The 27,410-nt window shown below is 35.6% G+C and overlaps 1 protein-coding gene across 8 annotated transcripts in view; it reads right to left on the bottom strand.

Moving 5' to 3' along the window:
• The window catches only part of LOC136039963 (protein kinase C, brain isozyme-like), a 231,924-nt gene that overhangs the window by 87,643 nt on the left and 116,871 nt on the right, over nucleotides 1–27,410 (bottom strand). For all 8 annotated transcript variants that reach the window (XR_010620599.1, XM_065723995.1, XM_065723994.1 and 5 more), the window contains exons 5-6: nucleotides 13,852–13,980; nucleotides 7,905–8,058 (exon numbers count right to left, since the gene is read on the bottom strand). Coding sequence is in view for 7 of the 8 variants with exons in the window: in XM_065723995.1 (XP_065580067.1) it covers nucleotides 7,905–8,058; nucleotides 13,852–13,980 (283 nt within the window). In the remaining variant the exon portion in view is untranslated. The remainder of the gene's footprint in view (nucleotides 1–7,904; nucleotides 8,059–13,851; nucleotides 13,981–27,410) is intronic.

Raw genomic sequence — 27,410 nt, forward strand, 5'->3', positions numbered from 1 at the left:
TATGGCAGTGAAGAGTCTTGAAGAATTGGCACAGAAAGCAAACAGAACTCTGCCACGATTGAATGAGTTTGTAGGCACTAGTTTACTTAGTATTAATGCGGCAAAGACTAATTATATCCTGTTTAATCGGACCGGTTTATCTCCAAACCTTCCCAGTGAAATAGCAGTAAATGGTCATTTATTAAAGCGGATTGAGGATGTCCGGTAAATAGGATTTATTCTCGATCAGAACCTCAACTGGAGAACACGCTGATGTGGTTGCGTGTAAAATAGCGCATGGCCTTGGGATGTTAGGACGCTTTCAACATTTTATACTTTCTCATATATTAGTTCTTTTATATTATTCTTTAATTGCACCGTATATTAATTATGGATGGATGATTTGGGCTAGTAATTTTACTTGCAATTTTGAACGAGTGCAGATTCAGCCAAATAAAGAAGTGATGTTAACTGGTAAGTATGATACAGGAGTTTTAAGTACAGAGTCGATTTTTAGGAAACTTAGGATTTTGAATGCTGGTCAGATTACAGATTTTTAGATGGGTATTTTTCTGTTTCAGAGTTTGAATGGTTTCACACCTGATATCCTGAATAATTTTTTTTTTGTTTTAATTCATTTTATGACGGATATGCTACGAGAAATGCTTAGAAAAGGCAAGTGAGCCAAGAAGTACGGTCTGTTCTAGCCATGTGGCAAGACACAAGCGTCCGGTGGTCTGGAATACATTTCCAGGCTAAATTCGGGAAACGAAAAGTATGCCGCAATTGAAAAACCGGTTAAAGAAGCATCTCCTTGCGGGCGGTTGTTGAGTGTGGGGCTGCATGACGAGAGAAGACAATTTAAATAATGTTGGTATTTTTCTCTTATTAATATATTCTTTTTTGTTTTTAAATTTATTAATCAGTAATTGTATTTATTGTTCAGTAATTATTATTATTACCTCTTTTTTTTTATTGTTCTCAATTTGTGCTTATTTCAATGATGATTTGACGAGTTGCATAATTTAGTAATTATGTACTGGTTGCGTTTTTCAGGCATTTGTTTGTAACCGTATATTTATACTTCGTTTGTAACCGGTGTCAAGCCGGCATTAATTATTTTTAATAAAGTTGTTGAATCCTTTTTTGGGGGGAGGGGAAGTTAGAAGCGGAATTTATGAAATACATAAAATGGACAGCAGAGAAAATATAAAAAGATGTGTTTTTTTTTTAAAAGGGAATGTCCTTGTTTTAAAGTAAACACATTGATTTTGTCTTTTACAAATACTTGTTCATCCAAGATAATTGGTAACGATGGTAACGTAAAACTTGCGAATATACAACATTCTTGGCTGTCCCATTGTCTGTGCATATAAATAGATTGTCAGGTTTACCGACTCTTGAACATGCAACATATAATTGTCCATGGGAAAACCAATCTGTATTCAGATCTATACCTCATTATTCTAATGATTGCCCTTGAGCTTTGTTGATGGTGATTGCTAATCGAACATTCCCTGTGTCCCCGTCGTCATTTATATATCCCCCTGTGCCCCCGGCGTCCCCGTTGTTGTTGTTTCCCTGTGTCCCGGTCGTCATTTGTGTCCCGGTGTCCCAGTCTGTAATATCTCTTTGAGTATCGCGGTCGTCATTTATATTCCCTGTGTCCCGGTCGTCATTTTTGTCCCGGTCGTCATTTGTGTTCCGGTGTCCCGGTCTGTAATTTCTCTTTGAGTGTCCTGGTCTTCATTTATATTCCCTGTGCTCCGGTCGTCATTTGTGTCCCGGTGCTTTGTTGATGGTGATTGCTAATCGAACATTCCTTGAGTCCCGGTCGCTTTCTCTTTGAGTGTCCCGGTCGTCGTTTATAATCCCTATGTCTCGGTGTCCCGGTCGTCATTTGTGTCCCGATATCCCGGTCTGTAATTTCGTCAGTCGACAAATATGACGTCAGTCGACACACAAACATGACGTCACTCGACACACAGACAACTTATTTATGTATATATACTAGCTGTTGGGGTGGCCACCCCAACTAGTTGGTGGGGCGCTTCGCGCCCCCCCAAGCCACCCCCCCGCGCGCGTAAGTCGTTACGCGCCATTGTAGTTGTGTCCCTGTGTCCCACCTGTGAATATAGATAGATTTATATATGTGTTTCAAACTACGTAAAAATTGCGAATATACAACATTCTTGGCTTTCCCATTGTCTGTGCATATACAAAGCCGTATGTACTAATAATGACGTCATATGCAAACGCTCTTTTTACAAAAAAAACAAACATGCATACACACAACTCGTTTTTATATAGATAGATAGATAGATAGATACAATACAAATTAACTGCGTAAAACTTGCGAATATACAACATTCTTCGCTGTCCAATTGTCGCTGCATATAAATAGATTGTCAGGTTTACCGACCCTCGAACATGCAACGTACAATTGTCCATGGGAAAAACAATCAGTATTAAGATCTATACCACATTTTTCTAATGATTGACCTTGAGCTTTGTTAAGGGTGATTGCAAATGCTAATCGAATTGGGAATTGCAATCTTTTAAATTGAAAAGGCAGATCCGTTGGAATCATGGGAATGCGAGGAATAAGAACAGCCTCACCCTCAAAAGGCCCTGTCAAGATTGTGGCCTCTATTAGGTTTTCCATTGTTTTTTTTTACGGCAAGTCGCGTGCCATTGCAAAGCTTTGGTGGGTTGATATTTCTTAAAAGCATTATTGGTACGCCTATTTTTAGTTGTAGCACGTGTGGTGGAAACCCTGAAAGATCTATGGAATTTAAAAATTCAGATGGATAATTAACCGCTTCATTTGGTTCCAAAACTGTGTCGACTGACTTGTAAAGGACTGCCTGGTCTCGAATCTTGGTCAAAACAATATTGTTGATTTCGTGGACGTCTATATTTTTGGGTGCGAGAATCGCTCTTTCACTTAGCCATTTATTATTTTTATAATTTTTTAGAATATTCGGAAATACTTTTTCAATCAATTCATTTTTGGACGTCACTAAATTACAGAAATCAGCAGGTAGTTGTATACGTCCTGAAATTGAGTCTACTGGGAGCTTTCCGTTTCCAATTGCCAGCAATTGATCTGAAAATGTTTGACCAGAGTCATCGTTTTGCAATCGGACACGCATATTTGTAGTTAATTTTAATATTTTTACGTGTGGCCATAAATTAGAATTTTTCAGGCAAGCATTCATTTCCTTGCTGTTCTTTTGATTCCTCGGCACGCTTTCTTTTCTGACTTTCTCTATCAGCAGCAAGTTTTTTGGCATAGACTCTTTGAGCATCTTCATCGGCTTTTGCCATTGTAAGTTCATCAGTCATTTTAAACTTAAACATTAATAGATTTCTACGTGAACAAATATGTCTTAAATATCTTTAATGACGTCACCGTCATAGCAAAAATGACGACAACTAACTTCATGACGTCAGTGGACACAGAAACATGACGTCACCTGACAGACAGACACACAGACAGACAACCTATTTTTATATATATATAGATATATATGTTTTTAACTACGTAAAACTTGCGAACATACAGCATTCTTTGCTGTCCCATTGTCTGTGCATATAAATAGAATGTCAGGTTTAACGACTCTTGAACATGCAACATATAATGGTCCATGGGAAAACAATCCGTATTCAGATCTATACCTACCTCATGATTCTAATGATTGCCCTTGAGCTTTGTTGATGGTGATTGCTAATCGACGATTCCCTGTGTCGCCATCGTCATTTATATATCACCCTGAGCCCCCCGGCGTCCCTGGGTCCCGGTCGTCATGTCCCGGTGTCCCGGTCGTCATTTGTGTCCCGGTCTGTATATACATTCGTTTTTGAATTGGTTTTTTTTTAGGTTTTAGTTTTTTACCTTTTTTTAGTTTTTTTTTCTTCTTTTTAGTTTTGTTTTTCTCCTTTATTTTTCATTTTTTTCCTTTTTCCTTTTATTTTCTTTTTTAGTTTTTTTTAGCTTTTTAGCTTTTTTAGTTTTTTATTAGTTTTTAGTTTTTTTTTCTTTTTAGTTTTTTGTAGTTTTTACCTTTTTTTTAGTTTTTAATTTTTTTTTACTTATGTCCTGGTCATCATTTATACTCCCTGTGTCCCGGTCGTCATTTGTGTCCCGGTGCTTTGTTGATGGTGATTGTTAATCGAACATTCCTTGTGTCCCGGTTGTCATTTATATTCCCTATGTGCCGGTGTCCCGGTTGTCATTTGTGTCCCGATGTCCCGGTCTGTAATTTCGTCAGTCAAAAACATGACGTCAGTCGACACAGAAACATGACGTCACCTGACAGATCCACAGACAGACAACTTATTTTTATATATATAGAAGATATATATATATATAAATATATATATATATTTTCTTTTTAGTTTTTTTGTAGTTTTTACCTTTTTTAGTTTTTTTCTTCTTTTGTATTAATGCTAAAGCCAAGGTTCAAACCTGGAGCCTCTCGGACCTAGAACCTGAAACATAACGCTTTACCAACTCAGCTACTTCGGCTTGAATACATTCGTTTTGAGCAGCTTCCTCGGGACCATTGTAGGTCCCGAACCATTGTAGGTTCTTCAGTCATTTTACAATTAGAAATTTCTCTTTCAACGGTCTTCTTACAATTAAAAATTTGTCTTTGAACGATATTCTTAAATACCTGTGTCCTGGTCGTCATTTATATTCCCTGTGTCCCGGTCTTAGTTTTTTGAATTTTTTCTTTTTTCAGTTTTCTTTTTCTTCTTTATTTTTCAGCTTCACTATGAAATACATATCGCCGAACCTTTGTTTTTTTAACTAAAATCTGGTAGGCATTGATGACCTTACCCAAGTCAAAATCCCAAACCCAATCATCATCGCTTTCATTTTCAGTTTTGATATGTTTTGACTCTCGCTGTCCAGGTGGATCTTCATCTAACTGCGCGGTTTTGCGTTCTTTAGCCTCAAGCCTGTTTCCTTGCTGTTCTTTTGATTCCTCGGCACGCTTTCTTTTCTGACTTTCTTTATCAGCAGCAAGTTTTTTGGCATAGACTCTTTGAGCATCTTCATCGGCTTTTGCCATTGTAAGTTCATCAGTCATTTTAAACTTAAACATTAATAGATTTCTACGTGAACATATTTGTCTTAAATATCTTTAATGACGTCACCGTCATAGCAAAAATGACGACAACTAACTTCATGACGTCAGTCGACACAGAAACATGACGTCACCTGACAGACAGACACACAGACAGACAACTTATTTTTATATATATATATATATATATATATATATATATATATATATATATATATATATATATATATATATATATATATATATATATATATATATATATATAAAATTCACAAGAGAGAAAATTATAAGACGACTTAAAATATTATTCTAGCAGAAACGACATTTTGACCTTTACCGGGATTAGGGGGTGGTATTTTGGCTTGCTTTTGTGGTAATTTATGTCCGTTTTCAGTTTGATGGGTCCGTTTGACCTTATTATTCATTTTAATTTCCGTTCGTTTCAGGATTCCTTGATTCATATATAGCACTTGACTTTTAGCAGGATTAAGGGGTGATAGCCCGACTCCTGTTTGTGGTAATTTTTGTTTGTTTTTAGGTTCGACTTGATAATAAATTTTAATTTCTGTTTATTTTACGACTTATTAATTCATATTTAGCAGCGTCTGCTATTTATATTTTTTATTAAATTCTTTCAAAACAGACTCCTGTCTGTTTTGGGTCTCTAAGTTCATTTTACCTTTTTTTTAAGTCTTACTTATTATATGACTTCATTAAATAAGGAAAAAAAAGTTATTTTGAACTGAAAGAAAGGAGCAATATTAAAATTTAAGACGAGCAGGAACTATTCTGAGCATGAGGGGGCTGCCCCTCCTTTGTCCCTCACCGTTACGCTAAAGCATTTTAGCGCTTTGAAAAAGCACTAAAAAGCACAAAATTAAACTCCCCTTGTGTTTCAGCAGTCGTTACAAATGAATTGGGACAAAAAGTCAAGCCTTAGCGTAAAGAGCAAGGGGCCAAGGATGGGGGCGCCCACCCTCCCTATATACAGAATGATTTCTGTTTGTTTTAAGTTTTATTGCTGCTCTTTACTTTCATTAGAACAAACCTGCTCTTTTTAATTAATTTCTAATCGTTTTTCAAATCATACCGGGAAATCCCTCTCAGTGGAAAACACCCGAAAAATTATCCCCATAGAAAACCCCCTCCTTCGCAGAAACTTACCCCTGAAAATTTTTCGTATTCCCAATAACAAATGCTGTCTATAAACAATGGCCAAATTGCATAAGTTATAGTTCTTTTCTCAGGGGCTGTGGGATGTCTTTAGGATAAAAGAGGGCGTGGGAGGGGAGCTAGCTGCTCTCCAATCTTTCTGGTCACTTAAAAATGGCACTGGAAATTTCAAGTTATGTTCGAATGAGACCTTCCCCAATTCTCTAGGACCACTGGTTCGATACAATAATCCCTAGAAAAAAAGGCATCCATGATCTTTCTTCTGGAAAAAAACACAAAATTACACAGTTTGAATATAGAAATGGAAATATCAACAGGGTTTTCTGATACGCTGAATCTGATGGTGTGATTTTATTAAGATCACTAAAATTTTGGGAGATGTTTCCTCATTTTTTCGAAAATCAGTTAAATTTTTCTCAGGTTCGTTGCTATTGTTGGGCAACAGTAAACTTAATTTATAATTTTAATGTTACCTATACAAAAAGCTATATATTTGGAATCAGTATAAAAACCCAATTCTTTTCGGATAATTATTGTTATTAAAATTCTTCTTTTTAGAATTTCTACTATAATTGAGCCTAATAATTCCTTACTTTCAGTTCGTTACCACGAACTATTTAATGTTTCGGTTCGGTTTTAATATGGCTCTTTACTTTTCTTTTAAAACCTATATTTTTAGGAAATATTCTTTTTGAATTGATTGTGGAGGATAGAAGATATGAAACAGTTAATAGGTGTTGTATTCTGAGGCAAAGTAGCGCACCCTTAGATTTCATTTACTACAATTTCAGAAATGGCAGCAAACATTGCCTTGGGTTTTATGCCTTGGGTTTTATGTTTTGGCACAAAGTAATAAAGCCTTAGCTTTTATACATACTGCATTTTTTAAATAGTAACATGGATTGGATGAAAAAAAGGAAAAATAACAACAAAAAACAAAATAGAGAATAAATATGGTTTTAAGAGTTAATCGTATTTGAGGCCGTCTTTAAGGAACGTGTCATTGTTTGCTTGTTTTGGGAGGATAAGTCGTTTGAATAGGAAAACATCTTTAACGCTAATATTTTTAAGCATCAAGGGGCTGGAGGCTCCTGCACTCAATCGTCGGCAACGCCAATCAAAAGTTGCTGGAACAATTAACCAACTAACTTAATTCTTTTCAATTTAAGTTCAATACAATTCAGTTCGATTTTCATAGATTTTGAGGATGAAAGAATTTTACCTGAGCCAAGGTTATATTACGAACCTCTTTTATTTGCTAACAATAATTTTTTTACAACAGTAGTGAAAGAAATTAGAAGTTATCAGACAGGCTCTCGTTCTAAAGGAAGAACATTCGGAAGCCCCTACCTCCCCCCACCCACAAAAAACAACCAAAGATCGTTTCTATAGTTTATTATATTTAAACTATTTAAGATACGCATATAAGATTATTCCTGTAGATTGTTCGTGTTATCTCCCTCAGCTCCCGTCCCCATAAACATTTTATCCTCTTAAACAAATTAATGTGCATTCTTGATGAAATTTGTATGGTTCAAATAATTATAAACTCAGGTTTTAGTTTATCTTGTTACGGCCCAAATATAACTGCCTTGGGGGGAGCTCACAATGCGCTACAAATCCCCAGTTTTGCCCTTAAAACTAGAAGGTACTTACAAAAGAAGCGTCTCTTTCCATTCTGGATTCAGAGATGATTTGATAGTTTTTGTCTTCTTTTTAATTCCATCCGTGTCAGGGATAAGTCTTGCTTTAACATACGGATCAGACAGCCCATTTGGATCCATTGGAATTAAGTTTTTCCCTTCGATCACTGCAAAAACAGGATATCTAAGACCATTTATAAAATAAATCTTGATACAAGGATCACTTGGGAATTTTATAACAGGGCTACTGAATCGCTTTGAAAATTGAAAATAAAACATTGGTGCAGGAAAAAAAAAATTTAAAGTTGTTCCAACACAGATCAAACTCATCAGTTGGCAGTCCATGTCTGAGCTAAGTTTAAGTTTTAATTCGCAAATTGGTCGATCATCGTTCCTTCATTCGCAGCAACTTAGTAAAGAACAAATTCTAGCCCATAGTAACCGTAGATCTAAAAACCCATTTTGGGAACAAAAACTGAATCACCATGTAAAGCTGATTCAGGAAAGGTAACTATTAATTTGATTAATCTTAAAGGAAAAGTTTAATTCGAAATGAAATTTATGGGGATTTTCAGAAAATAGCCTGAAACCAGGGACGTATCCAGGTGGAGGTGACTCCCTTTCCCTCAATACCTTACAAGGAAGTAGGACTATTCCTTTCCTTAAAGCTTTTCAGAGGGCATCATATAAAGCCAGTTGGTAATTGCATGGTGTATTTAACGATTGCCTTTCAAAATTCGAACTCAAAACTTTTTGTTTAAACAAAACTTAATAATTTTTCACTTTCAACATCATATTCAGAGTTACCTTTTTGATTCACCCACCACTACACAACAGCAAGTAACCTAAAAATTATGAGCATCAGTAAGCACATTCTGCTATTGGTCATTGACTTTCTACTAAGTCACTACCAGTGTGTATACTCTCTCGTCTCAGGTGAAGTCCATTTCGAGTGGACTGAGATGACAGACAAATTATCACAAGGTACGAGGGTAGCAGCCCTCTGGTTCTTAATAGCAATTAACTAAGTTCTCCTATAATTTAACAAACGATTCAAGAACGAAACAGAGTTTTCCTTGCTTCTAATATAAAGAATACCACTCACTAGAATGCTCTTTCTACCCTAAAAATACCAATTCCACATGACAGGCGTTTCAAATTAATGTCTACCTTCTCAGAGACCGTCATTTCCTACCTAACGTCATTCCTCCGAAAGATATCGTTCACTGGTCCCTCCACTTATACCAGTCAGTGCCAACACTCATCATAACAAGAGCTAAGAGCTCATATGGCACTTGTGACGAGGCATGAAGAGCTAAGAGCCAAGAGATCATATGGTATGAGCTCTAACAAAATTCTATGAATCAATAGATTGATTTAAAAGGAAAATAAGAGGCTTAATGCCGGTCAGGATTTAAAATAAGAGCTCTGAGTCACGATGTCCTTCTAAATATCAAAATTCATTAAGGTCCGATCACCCACTCGTATGTTATAAATACCTAATTTTTTCTAATTTTTCCTCTCCCTTTAGCCCCCCAAATGGTCGAATCTGGGAAAACGACTTTATCAAGTCAATTTGTGCAGCTCCCTGACACGCCTACAAATTTTCATCGTCCTAGCACGTCCAGAAGCACCAAACTCGCCAAATCACTGAACCCCTCCCCCTACTCCCCCAAAGAGAGCGAATCCAGTACGGTTACGTCAATCACGTATCAAGGACATTTGCTTATTCTATCCACCAAGCTTCATCCCGATTCCTCCACTCAAAGTGTTTTCCAAGATTCCCCCTCCAACTCCCCCAAATATCAAAAGATCTGGTCGAGATTTGAAATAAGAGCTCTGAGACATGAATTCCTTCTAAATATCAAATTTCATTAAGATCCGATCACCTATTCGTAAGATAAAAATACCCCAATTTTCACGTTTTCCAAGAATTCCGGTTTCCCCCTCCAATCCCCCCAATGTCACAGGATCTGGTCAGAATTCAAAATTAGAGCTTTAAAGCACAAGATCCTTCTAAATATCAAATTTCATTAAGATCTGGTCACCCTTTCGTAAGTTACAAGTACCTCAATTTTCAAAATTACCCCCCCCCCCTCCCCCCCAACTACACCAAAGAGAGCAGATCCGGTCCGGTTATGTCAGTCACGTATCTTAGACAGGTTTTTATTCTTACCATCCAGTTTCATCCTGATCTAACCGCTTTAAGTATTTTCAAAGATTTCCGGTATCCCCAACTGCCCTCCCCCCCAATTACGCTGGATCCGGTTGAGATTTAAAATAAGAGATCTGAGTTACGAGGTCCTTATGAATATGAAATTTCATTAAGATCCGATAACTCCTTCGTAAGTTGAAAATACGTCATTTTTCTAATTTTTCAGAATTAGAAGCGTTTTCTAATCACTTTAGCGTTTTCCATCATTTTAGGTTCCCCCACCCCAAACTCCCTCCAATGTCACCAGATCCGGTCGCGACTTAAAATAAGAGCTTTGAGACACGATATCCTTCTAAAGATCAAATTTCATTGAGATCCGATCACCCGTTCGTAAGTTAAAAATACCTCATTATATCTAATTTTTCCGAATTAACCCCCCCCAACTACCCCAAAGAGAGCGGATCCGTTCCGGTTATGTCAATCATGTATCTAGGACTGGTGCTTATTTTCCCTACCAAGTCTCATCCCGATCCCTCCACTCTAAGTGTTTTCCAAGTTTTAGGTTTCCCCCTCCCGACCTTCCCCCAATGTCACCAGATCCAGTCGGGATTTAAAATAAGAGCTCTGAGACACGATATCCTTCTAAATATCAAATTTCATTGAGATCTGATCACCCGTTCGTAAGTTAAAAATACCTCATTTTTTCTAATTTTTCAGAATTAATCCCCCCCCCAACTACCCCAAAGAGAGCGGATCCGTTCCGGTTATGTCAATCATGTATCTAGGACTTGTGCTTATTTTTCCCACCAAGTATCATCCAGATCCCTCCACTCTAAGTGTTATCCAAGATTTTAGGTTTCCCCTCCCAACTCCCCCCAATATCACCAGATCCAGTCGGGATTTAAAATAACAGCTCTGAGACACGATATCCTTCCAAACATCAAATTTCATTAAGATCTGATCAACCGTTCGTAAGTTAAAAATACTTCGATTTTTCTATTTTTTCCGAATTAACGGCCCCCCACTCTCCCCGCAGATGGTCAAATCTGGAAAACGACTATTTCTAATTTAATCTGGTCCGGTCCCTCATACGCCTGCCAAATTTCATCGTCCTAGCTTACCTGGAAGTGCCTAAAGTAGCAAAACCGGGACCGACAGACAGACCGAGAGACCGACAGACAGACCGACAGAATTTGCGATTGCTATATGTCACTTGGTTAATACCAAGTGCCATAAAAATCGATTATTGCCACCACAACAGACAAGGACAAAGATTACTGATAAATGCGTTCCTTATTTTGTTTGTATAATACAATACTGATCTTACTCGTTACTATGACTGTTGTTTTTGTTAATAAATTACTCTGTATCTGTTTGCTGGAGCGCCATCTTTTTGGTTACTTAAAAGGAACGCTTAATCTTTAGGAGTCCGCTCCCAATTTTCTCAGACGACTTATTGCGACCCTTACGAACACCTGTTAAAAGAACAACACATACCTGTGACTTTCCTCCTCGGGGAAAACAAGAGATTTTGTATTCTCAAACGGTTCGTGGTAACGAACTGTAAGTAAGGAGCGACCCGGCTCATTAGTAATCGAAACTCTAAAAAGCAGAATTTTGACAAATCAAGTTTAGTCTTACCCATCAAAGGTTACGAGCCTGCGAAAAATTGCATTAAAAGAGGAAGCACCCCATAAAAGGGATAGAATCTTAAAATCGCACCATCAGATTCAGGCAATGGTGTGAAAATCACACCATTAGATTCAGCGTATCAGAGAGCCCTATTGTAGAAGTTTCAAACTGCTATCTGCAAAAATGTGGAATTTTGTATTTTTTGCCAGAAGAAAGATCACGGATGCGTGTTTATTTGTTCTTTTTTTCAGGGGTGATCGTATTGACCTACTGGTCCTAGAATAGCGGGACGGGGCTGATCCGAACGGAAATCAAATGTTCTAGTGCCCTTTTCAAGTGACCGAAAAATTGGAGGGCAGCTAGGCCCTATCCCACGCCCCTTTTTATCTCAAAATCGCCCGATCAAAATTCTGAGAGTCATTTTGTTCAGTATAGTTGAAAAGCCGAATAACTATCCCGTTGGAGATATCATGGCCCCCCAGCCCCTGGGGAAAGGTATTTAAGTTACAAATTTGCCCATTGTTACGTATAGTATTTGTTGTTGGGAAGTATTTTTCGAATTTTCTGCTGGTTGGATCTTCCACGGGGATAATTTTCCATAGGGAGGGAAGTTTCCAGGGTGTGAATTTTCTGGGGAAATTTCCCACTGGGGGATTTGCCAGAATTTCTATACAAAATTCTGCTTATGTCTTGCTCTCTCTTTGCTGACTCAATATTACATGTGGAGATGTTAAGGGTAATTGTCCGGGGTAAATTTAAACCACGATTGAATTGTCTAGAGAACAAATCGGTGGGAAGGAGGGATTTTTCCGTGGAGAAGCACCCAGATTTCCTGGCATTAAAATAGATAAAAAATTAAATAAAAGTGTGGGTTATGTCCCATTTCTTTAAGAGCGATATCTGAAACACTATTTTCATTTAATTAGAACAATAAGAAGCTTTTCAAAAAAGCACCAAAAAACGTAAAGAACGAGGTGTTGAGGAGGAGCAACCCCCTTCATGTACGTAATAATTTCTGTTTGTTATATGTTTTAAAGTTGCTCCTTACTTTTAGTTGAAAAACTTGTCTTTTTTTATTTTTGTTAATAGGAGCTTGAAATTTCTACTGATGGGGTATCAGATTAGTTGAGTTTTTGCTGGTTTATCCTTTGATAACATTGCAGATGTTGTTTTTCTTGGTGGAAAACAACAAACTAAGCTGTAGAAACACAATGCAGGATCGACGCAAAAAATGGACCTATAAAGCTATTTTCTCCCTAGAAATCTGGTGGTGAACAAAAGCATCTACTGATGAGACAAAATGTAACACGAGATAACAGAAAATCTGTTCAACCTTTTGTCGTTGTTTGCTTAAGGCCTAGCGGAATTCAAAGCATTTTTCTCCCTAGTCAATCCTTTTACAGAGGCGGCAACTCGGTCAAAGACAAAGTTATCAGTTTCTTCGTCGCTTCAACTAAACGAACATGGGAAGGTTCAACTTAAGGGGTTTCTCACTCAAAATTAAGATTAGGCGCAGGTTATCCTTAGCAATTCTTCTTGTAATTATTTGTGCAATATAATTTTTTTTTTAATATATTTATTAACCAGCAGTTTGGTGTCTGCACGCTACTTATTCTCCAGACTCTTTTTAAACCGGTTACAACTAACTAATACTTCACTGAATCGCTCAAGATCTATCCGAGTGGTTAGTCTCTTGATCTAATTTATGCATTCTCACGCGCTCCGATTACAGCTGTATATAGTCTTTTGAGGAGAATTTCTGACTTCAAAACAAAAATATATAAAGTATTTGAAGGAACTGAAGCCAGCAAGTATACATTATAGAAATAAGTTTCTGATTATTGAATAGAATATTTTTTGCTCTATTTTTGTATTCTCCATAACAACAGTGTCAAGTGTAGCAATCTAGAATGCAAACCCGAAACAGATTTTATAATCATTTTGGAATTATATAAAAAAAAAAAAATGAATAGATCAAAATATTCACCAGATTATTTTATATCTGCTAAAATAAAAACCGCTGAAATCACTAATTCAGGAACGTTAGGCAAACTCCAAATGTTTAACATGGAAGGTATAGGAAGATTCCTCGAGAGCCCGTCCTGCCTTAACACAAAAGGCAATGCTGTCAGATCAAGGATCAAAACTCATAAGTTGAACGATTTTAGATTACCTTCTAGCGTAAGTTTGTCCCGTGTACAGCTAATTTTCAGCTGCATTCTGCCGCGTCGTTCGGTGTGATCACAGCCACAAAGATTAGGGACACTCTCCACACATCTCTTATGGACGTTCATATCGCACGCTGAAAACAGAGAAAATTAATACCTCTAAAATACTTATATTTTTTCATAGACATTGCAAAATCTATTACACCTACTGTGGCACTACATCATTTGTATTTCTGTTATCATAATTTATTCTACCTAATAACCAGCCTAACATGGTATTTAAATATTAATTTGGACATATTTTCTTCTTTTATTTTGGAAGAACAAAATGCTCAAAAGACACTGCAGATATTAAAGGTTCGTAAAATTATTTATACAAAAACTGGATCTATGATCAGAATAAACTAAAATTAACCAAAAATAGAAAATAAATACTGAACTATATACGTATCTTATGTATATTCGTATCTTCAGCAGATACCAAAAAAGTACAGAATAAACAAATCAGTAGCAATAAGTACATCTGAAATACTTTGATAAAAATTCTAGAATATAATACATCTAACATGAGACTACATAATTTATATTGTAACTTTATATAGTATTTAAGCATTAGACATCTTTTTGCCCTTTTGTTTCCCAAAAAGGTTTTTAAAAACATTATGTGCATCCAACTTTGTCCACAGGGCATATCTGCGCTATTTCAGGAACACTTAAGGGCATTAAGTTAAATTCATCAGGGCGTGCTGACTGGGAAATGGAGTCAAATCAAAAAGCACTGTTTACATTCAAGGCTGTCAAAAGGGTGCATCTGCAATATCTCAGGAAATGTTATGGGAATTAAGTTGAAACTTTCAAGGCGTACAGAGCGGCATATTTGATTAAAATTTATCTATACTCGACGTCGTAGCACGAGGGGGGGGGATTAGAATTCCGTCAACTTTATAGAGCCCTAAAGGTTACAAATATAACCTATATATTTGAATATTGCTCTCGTACCGATCAATCCGAAACATTATAGTGTTACTAGGAATTATTGCATAATTATGTCCAGCATATTAACAGTAAGCCACAATCTGGGTTCTTATAAAGAACAAGAGCCAAGAGCTCATATGGCACTTGTGACGAGGTCGGAACCTAAAATTAGACTTGGTGCTAGAGTAATCGATTTTGATGGAAGCACAGAACTCGCCAAAGCACTAGAAATCCCTCCAACTCCCCCAAAAAGATCGGATCCGGTTCGGTTATGTCAATCACGTATCTAGAACTTGTGCTTATTCTTCCCATCAAGTTTCATCCCGATCTCTCACCTCTAAGCGTTTTCCAAATTTTCCGTTTCCCAGCTTCACCCCCCCCCCCAATGTCCCCAGATGAGATCCGAATTGAAAACGGAGCATTTTGAGACATGAAATCTTTCTATATATTAAATTTCATAAAGATCCGATCACCCATTCGTAAGATAAACATACCTCAATTTTCACGATCCACTCCCCCAAGCCCTCGCCAGATGGTTGAATCGGGAAAACGACTGTTATCAAGTCAATTTGTGCAGGTCCCTGACACGCCCACCAATTTTCATCGTCCTAGCATGTCCAGAAGCACCGAACTCGCCAGAGCACTGGAAATCTCCTCCAGATCCCCCAAAGAGAGCGGACCCGGTCCGGTTATGTCAATCACGCATCTAGTACTTGTGCTTATTCTTACCACCAAGTTTCATCCCAATCTCTCGACTCTAAGCGTTTCCCAAGATTTCTGGTTTCCCCCTCCTAATCCCCCAATTGTCACCAGATCCGGTCAGGATTTAAAGAAGAGAGTTCCGAGACACGAAGTCCTTCTAAATATCAAATTTCATTAAGATCCAATCACCCATTCGTAAGTTAAAAATACCTTATTTTTTCCAATTTTTTCGAATTAACCGTCCCTTCGCTCTCCCCCGATGGTCAAATCAAGGAAGCGACCATTTCTAATTTAATCTGGTCTGGTTCCTGATACGTTTGCCCACTTTCATCGTCCTAGCTTATCTGTAAGTGCCCGAACTAGCAAAACCGGGACCGACCATCCGATAGACGGACAGAGATTATGATCGCTATATGGCACTTGGCCGACGGGCAAGTGCCATAAAAAGCAAAAAGATTTACAATATTCTGTTTGCAACCAATGGAAAAGACTATGTCAATCAAAAACAAATAAAAATTAGTTTTAAAACACGTTTTCCACAATAAAGTTTTTCCAAGAAAAGTAAAGAGCTACATTAAACCAAATATGAGAAAAAATAAAGTAAAATAATTATGAAAGCGTAAAACTAGCACTAATCATCATCAATATATAAATGAAATTCCCTGCGCTTTCTAAAGACCAGAACATAATTTGCACTTTACTGAAAACAAAATGGTTTTCGAACTATCTCTCTTCCCGTTTTAAATTTCAATAAATCCGAAATTATTAATAAATGTATATATATATATATATATATATATATATATATATATATATATATATATATATATATATATATATATATATATATATATATATATATATATATATATATATGTGTGTGTGTGTGTGTGTGTGTGTGTGTGTGTATGGTTTCGGACCCTGGAACTCGGCACGCTCCTATACATGGATTCTCACTGTCGCTTGTCTTCTAAACGCAGATAATTTGAGACTTTTTTTATATTATGACGTCCAAAAACCTTAAATTAGAAGAAATGCCTTTGTAACATTACTTTTTTTTTATTGGACCTTGAACTTCTGCCTCGGCTTGTTTTTTGTCATTATTAAATACGTATTGTCACACATTTGTTTCTTTTAATTTTTTAGGTAGTGGGACAAAAATTGCTTTTTCTTCGAATGATTTAAATCTGGTCAAAGTTTTTGGTTTTCAAAGGTATAGTAGGCATTGATGAACACCTTTGTTTCTTCTAATTGTTCAGGTGGTGAGACAATAGCCCCTTCTTTTGCCCCGGCTTGTCTTTTGTCATTATGAAAGATATAACGTCGAGTCTTTGTTTCTTTTAATTTTTCAGGTGGTGGGACAAAACTTATTTTTCTTCCAACGATTTATCTAGTCCAGGTTTCTGATATTTAAAGCCATGGTAGACATTGAAGACCTTATCCATGTCAAAATTCCAAACCCAATCATAATCGCTATCGTTTTCAATTTTGACACGTATTGATTCTCGCTATCCAGGTTGATTTTCATTGACTCGCTCACAAGTTTGGTGTCGCATGTCTTCCAACCGCGTGTGTCTTGCTCTTCATTTTCATTTTTGACTTGCTCACATGCTCGGTGTGGCATGTCTACTAACCGTGTGAGTCTCGCCCTCGGAAGGCACTTTCAAAATTGTAGCCTCTATTACGTTTTCCATTGTTTTTTTTTTGTTTTTTTTTTTTGTTTTTTTACGGCAAGTCGCGTGCCGTTGCAAAGGTTTGGTGGGTTAGCATTTCGCAACAGCATTATTGGTACGCCTATTTTTAGTTGTAGCATTTGTGGTGGAAACCCTGGGAGATCTAGGGAATTTAAAAATTCTGATGGATAGTTAACCGCTTCATTTGATTTCAGAACTGTGTTGACTGACTTGTAAATGACTGCCTGGTCTCGAATCTTGGCCAGAATAATAATGCCGATTTCGTGGACGTCTTTGTTCTTGGCTGCCAGAATAGCTCGTTCACTTAGCCATTTATGATTTTTATAATTGGTTAAAATATTTGGAAACCTTTTCAACCAAATCATTTTTTGACGTCACTAAATTACAGAATTCAGGAGGCAGTTGTATACGTTCTGAAATTGAGTCAACTTGGAGCTTTCCGTTTCCGATTGCCAGCAACTGATCTGAAAATATTTCACCAGAGTGATCGTTTTGCAATCGGACTCGCATATTCATAGTTAATTTTAATGTCTGTGCGTGTACCCATAAATTAGAATTTTTCAGGCAAGCATTCATTTCATCCGCAGGTGCAGATCTAGGAATAACAGGTTTGCTAGGAATAAAATGTTTGCCTGAAATCTCCCGCAAGCAATATTAATGTGCTGCCAAAGGGTTTGAAATTTCCTCGCAAATCTTGCAATGATCGGTCAAGAGCCTCGAGAGATTTTTTGTTTGCGATTGTGCACTCGTCCCAAACAATAAGTTTGCATTGCTGCAATACTTTACCCATCCCAGATGATTTGGAAATGTTTCACGTGGGAGTTTCTGTAGATTGCATATTCAGATGCAATTTCAAAGCTGAATGAGCAGTTCTACCACCAGGCAGCAACGTTGCGGCTATTCCGGACGATGCAAGGGCCAACGCTGTGTTATTTTTGGATCGAATTGATGCCAGAATCAATCTTATTAGAAAAGTTGTGCCAGTACCTCCTGGCGCATCCAAAAAGAAAATTTTTCAATTTTGTTTGCTTTTATATTTTTTTTAGTCTATTTTTAGTTTTTTTTTTGGATCATCGCTATCACTTTCAGTTTGTTTGCTTTGTTTTACCTCGGCTTGTATATCGCCGAACCTTTGTTTTTTTTTTACTGAAATCTGGTAGGCATTGATGACCTTATCCAAGTCTATGTCCCAAACCCAATCATCATCGCTATCATTTTCAGTTTTGATACGTTTTGATTCTCGCTGTCCATGTTGATTTTCTTCTAACTACACGGTTTTGCGTTGCTCCAGTGTTTCGTCCTGGTGTTCAATTTTTGGTAACATTTGACATTTGACATTTGGTAACATTTCAAACTAATTGAAACTTGGACAAAATCTCTTTGTGTACCTGGCACTCAAAGCTCAACAATTTCTAATAAACCTTAAACTTTTGGGTTTCTGTTTTAAGGTTTTCGAATTACTTTAATCCATTGTTCAAATATATTGAAATATTTGTGCAATTACCAGTTTTTTACATTTTAAACAATTTAATAAAATTGGAAGAGCCTCAATTTTTTGAATACTTATTATTCAAAAAAAAGTATTATTGAATACATGATTAAGACAGAGTGGTAGAGAAAATGTAAAAGAACTGAAACCTCTTATATTTAGTTTTTTTTAAATGATTGCTTTTTTGTTTTTTCTTCCTTTTTTTTAGATTTTTGATGTTTTCTCAGTTTTTCTGTTATTTTAGTTTTTCTTTTTTCTTTTTTTTAGTTTCTTCTTTTTTTAATTTGTATTCTTTTTTAGTTTTTTTCCTTTTTTGTTTTTTTTTCTAGTTTTTTGTTTTTGTTTTTATCCTTTTTTCCTTTTTAGTTTTTTACCTCTTAAAGTTTTTTATTTTTTCCCTCTTTTTTAGTTTTCTTTTTCTTCTTTATTTTTTTGTTTTTTCTCCTTTCTTGGTTTTTCTTTTTTTAGTTTTTTCTTTTTTAATTTTTCTTTTTTCTTTTTTGAGTTTCTTATTTTTTTCTTTTTTAGTTTTTTCTTTTTTTTCTTTTTAGTTATTTTTCTTTGTTTGGTTTTTTCTTCTTCTTTACACTTTTTTAGCTTTTTCAGTTTTTTGCTTTTTGTTTTTTTCTTTTTTTTTGTTCTTTACCTTTTCTTTAGTTTTTTTTCTTTTATAACGGTAATAACGTGTAACGGTGTAACGGTAAAGATAGTGTAACAGACAGACATACATACAACTTATTTATATCCCAAGCCCCCCGCGCGCGTAAGTTGTTACGCGCCATTGTAGTTGTGTCCCTGTGTCCCAACTGTGAATATATATATATATATATATATATATATATATATATATATATATATATATATATATATATATATATATATATATATATATATATATATATATATATATATATATATATATATATATACTAGCTGTTGGGGTGGCGCGTATAATAATATCTATTATAGTATAATATCTATTATAGACTAGCTGTTGGGGTGGCGCTTCGCCCAACCCCCCCAAGCCCCCCCGCGCGCGTAAGTCGTTACGCGCCATAATAGTTACGCGCCATTGTAGTTGTGTCCCTATGTCCCACCTGTGAATATAGATATATATATATATATATATATATATATATATATATATATATATATATATATATATATATATATATATATATATATATATATATATATATATATATATATATATATATATATATATATATATATATATATATATATATATGGTTTTAACTACGTAAAACTTGCGAATATACAACATTCTTTGCTGTCCCATTGTCTTTGCATATAAATAGATTGTCAGGTTTACCGACTCTTGAACATGCAACATATAATGGTCCATGGGAAAACAATCTGTATTCAGATCTATACCTCATGATTCTAATGATTGTCCTTGAGCTTTGTTGATGGTGATTGCTAATCGGCCATTCCCTGTCCCGGTGTCCCGGTCGTCATTTATATCCCCCTGTTTCCCCCGGTGTCCCCGTTGTAGTTGTGTCCCTGTGTCCCGGTCGTCATTTATATTCCCTTTGTCCCGGTCGTCATTTGTATCCCGGTGTCCCGGTCTGTATATACATTCGTTTTTTAGTTTTGTTTTTCTCCTTTATTTTTTTCCTTTTTTTTCTTTTTTAGTTTATTTAGATTTTTAGATTTTTTAGTTTTTTTATTAGTTTTTAGTTTTTTTTTCTTTTTAGTTTTTTTGTAGTTTTTACCTTCTTTTTAGTTTTGTTAGTTTTTTTTACTTATGTCCTGGTCGTCATTTATACTCCCTGTGTCCCGGTGCTTTGTTGATTGCTAATCGAACATTCCTTTTGTCCTGGTCGCTTTCTCTTTGAGTGTCGTCATTTATTTTTTTCTTTTTTAGTTCTTTTAGTTTTTACCTTTTTTAGTTTTTTTTAGTTTTTTAGATGAAATTTTTTTTTAGTTTTTTCCTTTTTTTCTTTTTAGTTTTTTATTGGTTTTTACCTTTATTTTAGCTTATTTTTCAGTTTTTTCCTTTTTTTTAGTTTTTTTTTTATTTTTTATTTTTTTTAGTTTTTTACCTTTTTTAGTTTTTTTATTTTTTTTAGTTTTTTAGCTTTTTTACTTTTTTTTATTAGTTTTTGTTTTTTTTTGTAGTTTTTGCCTTTTTTTAGTTTTTTCAGTTTTTTTTTTAGTTTTTTATTGGTTTTTACCTTTATTTTAGCTTATTTTTCAGTTTTTTCCTTTTTTTTAGTTTTTTTTAGTTTTTAGTTTTTTTAGTTTTTTACCTTTTTTTAGTTTTTTTAGTTTTTTTAGTTTTTTTAGTTTTTTAGCTTTTTTATTTTTTTTATTTGTTTTTAGTTTTTTTTGTAGTTTTTGCCTTTTTTTAGTTTTTTTAGTTTTTTAGCTTTTTTATTAGTTTTTAGTTTTTTTTGTAGTTTTTGCCTTTTTTTAGTTTTTTAAGTTTTTTAGCTTTTTTATTTTTTTTATTAGTTTTTAGTTTTTTTTGTAGTTTTTGCCTTTTTTTAGTATTTTCAGTTTTGACGTCACCTGATCCAGTTTTTTCAGGTGACGTCACCTGATCCACAGATCCACAGATCCACACACAGACAACTTATTTTTATATATATAGATATATATATATATATATATATATATATATAAAAATAAGTTGTCTGTGGATGGATGGATGGATGGATGTGTGGATGGATGTGTCAGGTGACGTCACCTGAAAAAACTGGATTAGGTGACGTCAAAACTGAAAAAACTAAAAAAAGGCAAAAACTACAAAAAAAACTAAAAACTAATAAAAAAAATAAAAAAGCTAAAAAACTAAAAAAACTATAAAGGTAAAAACCAATAAAAAACTAAAAAAAAAACTGAAAAAACTAAAAAAAGGCAAAAACTACAAAAAAAAACTAAAAACTAATAAAAAAAGTAAAAAAGCTAAAAAACTAAAAAAACTAAAAAAACTAAAAAAAGGTAAAAAACTAAAAAAAATAAAAAATAAAAAAAAACTAAAAAAAAGGAAAAAACTGAAAAATAAGCTAAAATAAAGGTAAAAACCAATAAAAAACTAAAAAAAAAAAGGAAAAAACTAATAAATGACGACACTCAAAGAGAAAGCGACCAGGACAAAAAACTAAAAAAAAAGGCAAAAACTACAAAAAAACTAAAAACTAATAAAAAAAATAAAAAAGCTAAAAAACTAAAAAAACTAAAAAAAGGTAAAAAACTAAAAAAACTAAAAACTAAAAAAAAACTAAAAAAGGTAAAAACTAAAAGAACTAAAAAAGAAAAAAATAAATGACGACACTCAAAGAGAAAGCGACCAGGACAAAAGGAATGTTCGATTAGCAATCAACAAAGCACCGGGACACAGGGAGTATAAATGACGACCAGGACACAAGTAAAAAAAAAAATTAACAAAACTAAAAAGAAGGTAAAAACTACAAAAAAACTAAAAAGAAAAAAAAACTAAAAACTAATAAAAAAACTAAAAAATCTAAAAATCTAAATAAACTAAAAAAGAAAAAAAAGGAAAAAAATAAAGGAGAAAAACAAAACTAAAAAACGAATGTATATACAGACCGGTACACCGGGATACAAATGACGACCGGGACACAGGGAATATAAATAACGACCGGGACACAGGGACACAACTACAACGGGGACACCGGGGGAAACAGGGGGATATAAATGACGACCGGGACAAAAAAACTAAAAAGAAATAAAAACTAAAAACTAATAAAAAAAACTAAAAAATCTAAAAATCTAAATAAGCTAAAAAAGAAAAAAAAAGGAAAAAAATAAAGGAGAAAAACAAAACTAAAAAACGAATGTATATACAGACCGGGACACCGGGATACAAATGATGACCGGGACCCGGGACACAGGGAATATAAATGACGACCGGGACACAGGGACACAACTACAACGGGGACACCGGGGGAAACAGGGGGATAACCTGACAATCTATTTATATGCAAAGACAATGGGACAGCAAAGAATGTTGTATATTCGCAAGTTTTACGTAGTTAAAACCATATATATATATATATATCTATATTCACAGGTGGGACATAGGGACACAACTACAATGGCGCGTAACTATTATGGCGCGTAACGACTTACGCGCGCGGGGGGGCTTGGGGGGGGCGCGAAGCGCCCCCACCAACTAGGTGTTGGGGTGGCGCGAAGCGCCACCCCAACAGCTAGTATATATATATATATATATATATATATATATATATATATATATATATATATATATATATATATATATATATATATATATATACAAGCTGTTGGGGTGGCGCTTCGCGCCACCCCAACACCTAGTTGGTGGGGCGCTTCGCGCCCCCCCCAAGCCCCCCGCGCGCGTAAGTCGTTACGCGCCATATTAGTTACGCGCCATTGTAGTTGTTTCCCTGTGTCCCACCTGTGAATATAGATAGATTTATATATGTGTTTCAAACTACGTAAAAATTGCGAATATACAACATTCTTGGCTTTCCCACTACTGGGAGCTTTCCGTTTCCAATTGCCAGCAATTGATCTGAAAATGTTTGACCAGAGTCATCGTTTTGCAATCGGACACGCATATTTGTAGTTAATTTTAATATTTTTACGTGTGCCCATAAATTAGAATTTTTCAGGCAAGCATTCATTTCGTCTGCAGGAGTTGATCTAGGTATTATAGGTAATGTTTGCCTGAAATCTCCCGCAAGCAATATTAATGTGCTGCCAAAGGGTTTCGACTTCCCTCTCAAATCTTTCAAGCATTGATCCAGAGCCTCGAGCGATTTTTTGTGCGCCATTGTGCACTCATCCCAAATAATAAGTTTGCATTGCTGCAATACTTTACCCATCCCAGATGATTTGGAAATATTGCACGTGGGAGTTTCTGTAAAATAAAAAATTCAGAGGCAATTTCAAAGCGGAATGAGCAGTTCTTCCACCAGGCAGCAATGTTGCGGCTATTCCGGACGACGCAATTGCCAACGCTATATCATTTTTTGATCGAATTGACGCCAGAATCAGTTTTATCACAAACGTTTTACCAGTACCTCCTGTCGCATCCAAAAAGAAAATTTCTCCAACGTTGTTATCGACACAATGCATTATCGTATCATAAATGTCTTTTTGTTCCGACGTTAACTTGGAAATGTTATTTTGTACATACGACAATAGATCACTCGTACTGTAACTTTGTTCACGATCCAATTCTACACATGTCGAAACAGCAGCGATACGGTTAGGTGAAGGCATTCCCAAATTCTGAAGAGGTTTGTTTGCCATACGTACGCACAAATCTTCTATAATAACTAAAGTGTAGTTATAAATTTCTGATGTAAAATCAAAAGTCATATCTGACGTCTCTAACTGTTTTCGATGGAGTATATCTTTGGACATTTTTGACTTATATTTTTCCCATAACTCTGTAGGAGCTGATGGAGAGCAAGTTGTTAAAATGATGCCAAACAATGCATGAATTGGACTAGGGGTTGACGTTTCGCACGCGTCATTGATGCAGTTATCCCAGTGTTGGTCATTCTCCAATAAATTCAGAGCTTGGCATGCACTACGGTAAGTGTCATGTATAGTACCGTTTACAGTTCTCAAATACTCAAAGGATGTCGGACCGGGTACATTCACCAAAAGTAGGCGTAGAAAGAAGCATTCATGTTGATTGGGGTGAACGGTGTAGAGTCTTCCTATCGTGGTATCTTTGAAGATGGTAGGTTGGCCGTCGACTGACTGGCTTCACTATGAAATACATATCGCCGAACCTTTGTTTTTTTAACTAAAATCTGGGTGGCATTGATGACCTTATCCAAGTCAAAATCCCAAACCCAATCATCATCGCTATCATTTTCAGTTTTGATATGTTTTGACTCTCGCTGTCCAGGTGGATCTTCATCTAACTGCGCGGTTTTGCGTTCTTTAGCCTCAAGCCTGTTTCCTTGCTGTTCTTTTGATTCCTCGGCAAGCTTTCTTTTCTGACTTTCTCTATCAGCAGCAAGTTTTTTGGCATAGACTCTTTGAGCATCTTCATCGGCTTTTGACATTGTAAGTTCATCAGTCATTTTAAACTTAAACATTAATAGATTTCTACGTGAACATATACGTCTTAAATATCTTTAATGACGTCAACGTCATAGCAAAAATGACGACAGTAAAATGATGCCAAACAATGCACGAATTTGACTTGGGGTTGACGTTTCGCACGCGTCATTGATGCAGTTATCCCAGTGTTGGTCATTCTCCAATAAATTTAGAGCTTGGCAAGCACTACGGTAAGTGTCATGTATAGTACCGTTTACAGTTCTCAAATACTCAAAGGATGTCGGACCGGGTACATTCACCAAAAGCAGGCGTAGAAAGAAGCATTCATGTTGATTGGGGTGAACGGTGTAGAGTCTTCCTATCGTGGTATCTTTGAAGATGGTAGGTTGGCCGTCGACTGACTGGCTTCACTATGAAATACATATCGCCGAAACTTTGTTTTTCTAACTAAAATCTGGTAGGCATTGATGACCTTATCCAAGTCAAAATCCCAAACCCAATCATCATCGCTATCATTTTCAGTTCTGATATGTTTTGACTCTCGCTGTCCAGGTGGATCTTCATCTAACTGTGCGGTTTTGCGTTCTTTAGCCTCAAGCCTGTTTCCTTGCTGTTCTTTTGATTCCTCGGCACGCTTTCTTTTCTGACTTTCTCTATCAGCAGCAAGTTTTTTGGCATAGACTCTTTGAGCATCTTCATCGGCTTTTGCCATTGTAAGTTCATCAGTCATTTTAAATTTAAACATTAATAGATTTCTACATGAACATATATGTCTTAAATATCTTTAATGACGTCAACGTCGTAGCAAAAATGACGACAACTAACTTGATGACGTCAGTCAACACAGAAACATGACGTCACCTGACAGACAGACAGACACACAGACAGACAACTTATTTATATATATATATATATATATATATATATATATATATATATATATATATATATATATATATATATATGTTTTTAACTACGTAAAACTTGCGAATATACAACATTCTTCGCTGTCCCATTGTCTGTGCATATAAATAGATTGTCAGGTTTACCGACTCTTGAACATGCAACATATAATTGTCCATGGGAAAAACAATCCGTATTTAGATCTATACCTCATTATTCTAATGATTGCCCTTGAGCTTTGTTGATGGTGGTTGCTAATCAAACATTCCGTATGTCTCCGTCGTCATTTATATAGTTGTGTAGTTGTGTCCCTGTGTCCCGGTCGTCATTTATATTCCCTGTGTCCCGGTTTTATTTGTGTCCCGGTGTCCCAGTCTGTAATTTCTCTTTGAGTGTCCCGGTCGTCATTTATATTCCCTGTGTCCCGGTATCCCGGGGTCCCGGTCTCTTATTTCATCAGTTGACAAACATGACGTCAGTCGACAAACAACTTCATGACGACATACAGCTCAATCCTTATAATGACGTCAGTCGACAAAAATGACATCAGTCGACACACAAATTTGAAGCTGATTCAGGAATCGAGAATGGTAACCACTATTTCGATGAATTTTAATGATAAAAGTGCGTTATGGGGATTAATAATAACAAAAATAAAAACCAGCATGAAACCGCACAAAAATGATTCGAACCTGAGACCTCTCCAACCCTAAGCGACAATCATACCCCTAGACCAGCAACCACACATAAGAAGAACAATAATTCGTTTTATCGGCCAATAAAATTCTTCTCAACTGTCTCGTTCGCTCGCCCCCCCCCCCAGATGGTCAAATCGGGGAAGAGACTATATCTAATTTAGTACGGTCTGGTCCCTGATTTGCCCGGAAATTTTCATCGTCCTAGCTTATCTGGAAGTGCCCGAACTAGCAAAACTGGGACTGACAGACAGACAGACGGACAGAAATTGAAAATCGCTATATGTCACTTGGTAAATACCAAGTCACATAAAAAGTATATACTTTATTCGTCATCACGTAAAATACCAAACATGTGCTCTGAAAAAAAAATTTATTGGGAAAATTCAATTGCCGAAAAATTGGAATATTTTTTTTTAGTAGCAAATGTTCATTAATTACACAAAAGTGTCAATTAATATACAATCTGTCGAGACTCAGTAGGAGCCTGGAAGACCATCTGCGAGTTCCCATAAAGTAGGGCTATACTAAGTAGGCATTTACAATATACACGTTAGATAAGAAGACAAGCTGTTATATTTAGATATTAAATTAAAAACGAAGTTTCCCCTTTTTGAAAATCTGATAAATTTTCTCAGGCTCGTATCTTTTAATGAGTAACATTAAATAAAATAAATTTTATATATTGGAATCAGCATAAAAATCCTTTTTTTGGCATCTACTGATATCAAAATTCTGTTTTTTAGGAGTCACTTCTTACTTATAGTTCGTTACCAATAATTGTTTAATGAAATATACACATCAAAACAAAAAGAGAACGAAAATGACTCAACGAGAATCCTCCAAGACTGGAAAAAGAAACAAAGAAATATATATCCATACTCAAACACTGCTCCACGTTATGCAAATTAGAAAAAATGACGTATTTTGAACTTACGAAGGAGTGACCAAATCTTCATGAAACTTCATATTTGGATGGACTTCGTAACTCAGATCTCTTATTTTAAATCTCAACCGGGTCCAGCGTCATTGGGGGGCAGTTGGGGGGGGGG

Source organism: Artemia franciscana, chromosome 20 (genome assembly GCF_032884065.1).
Source record: "Artemia franciscana chromosome 20, ASM3288406v1, whole genome shotgun sequence".
Taxonomy (NCBI): Eukaryota; Metazoa; Arthropoda; class Branchiopoda; order Anostraca; family Artemiidae; genus Artemia; species Artemia franciscana.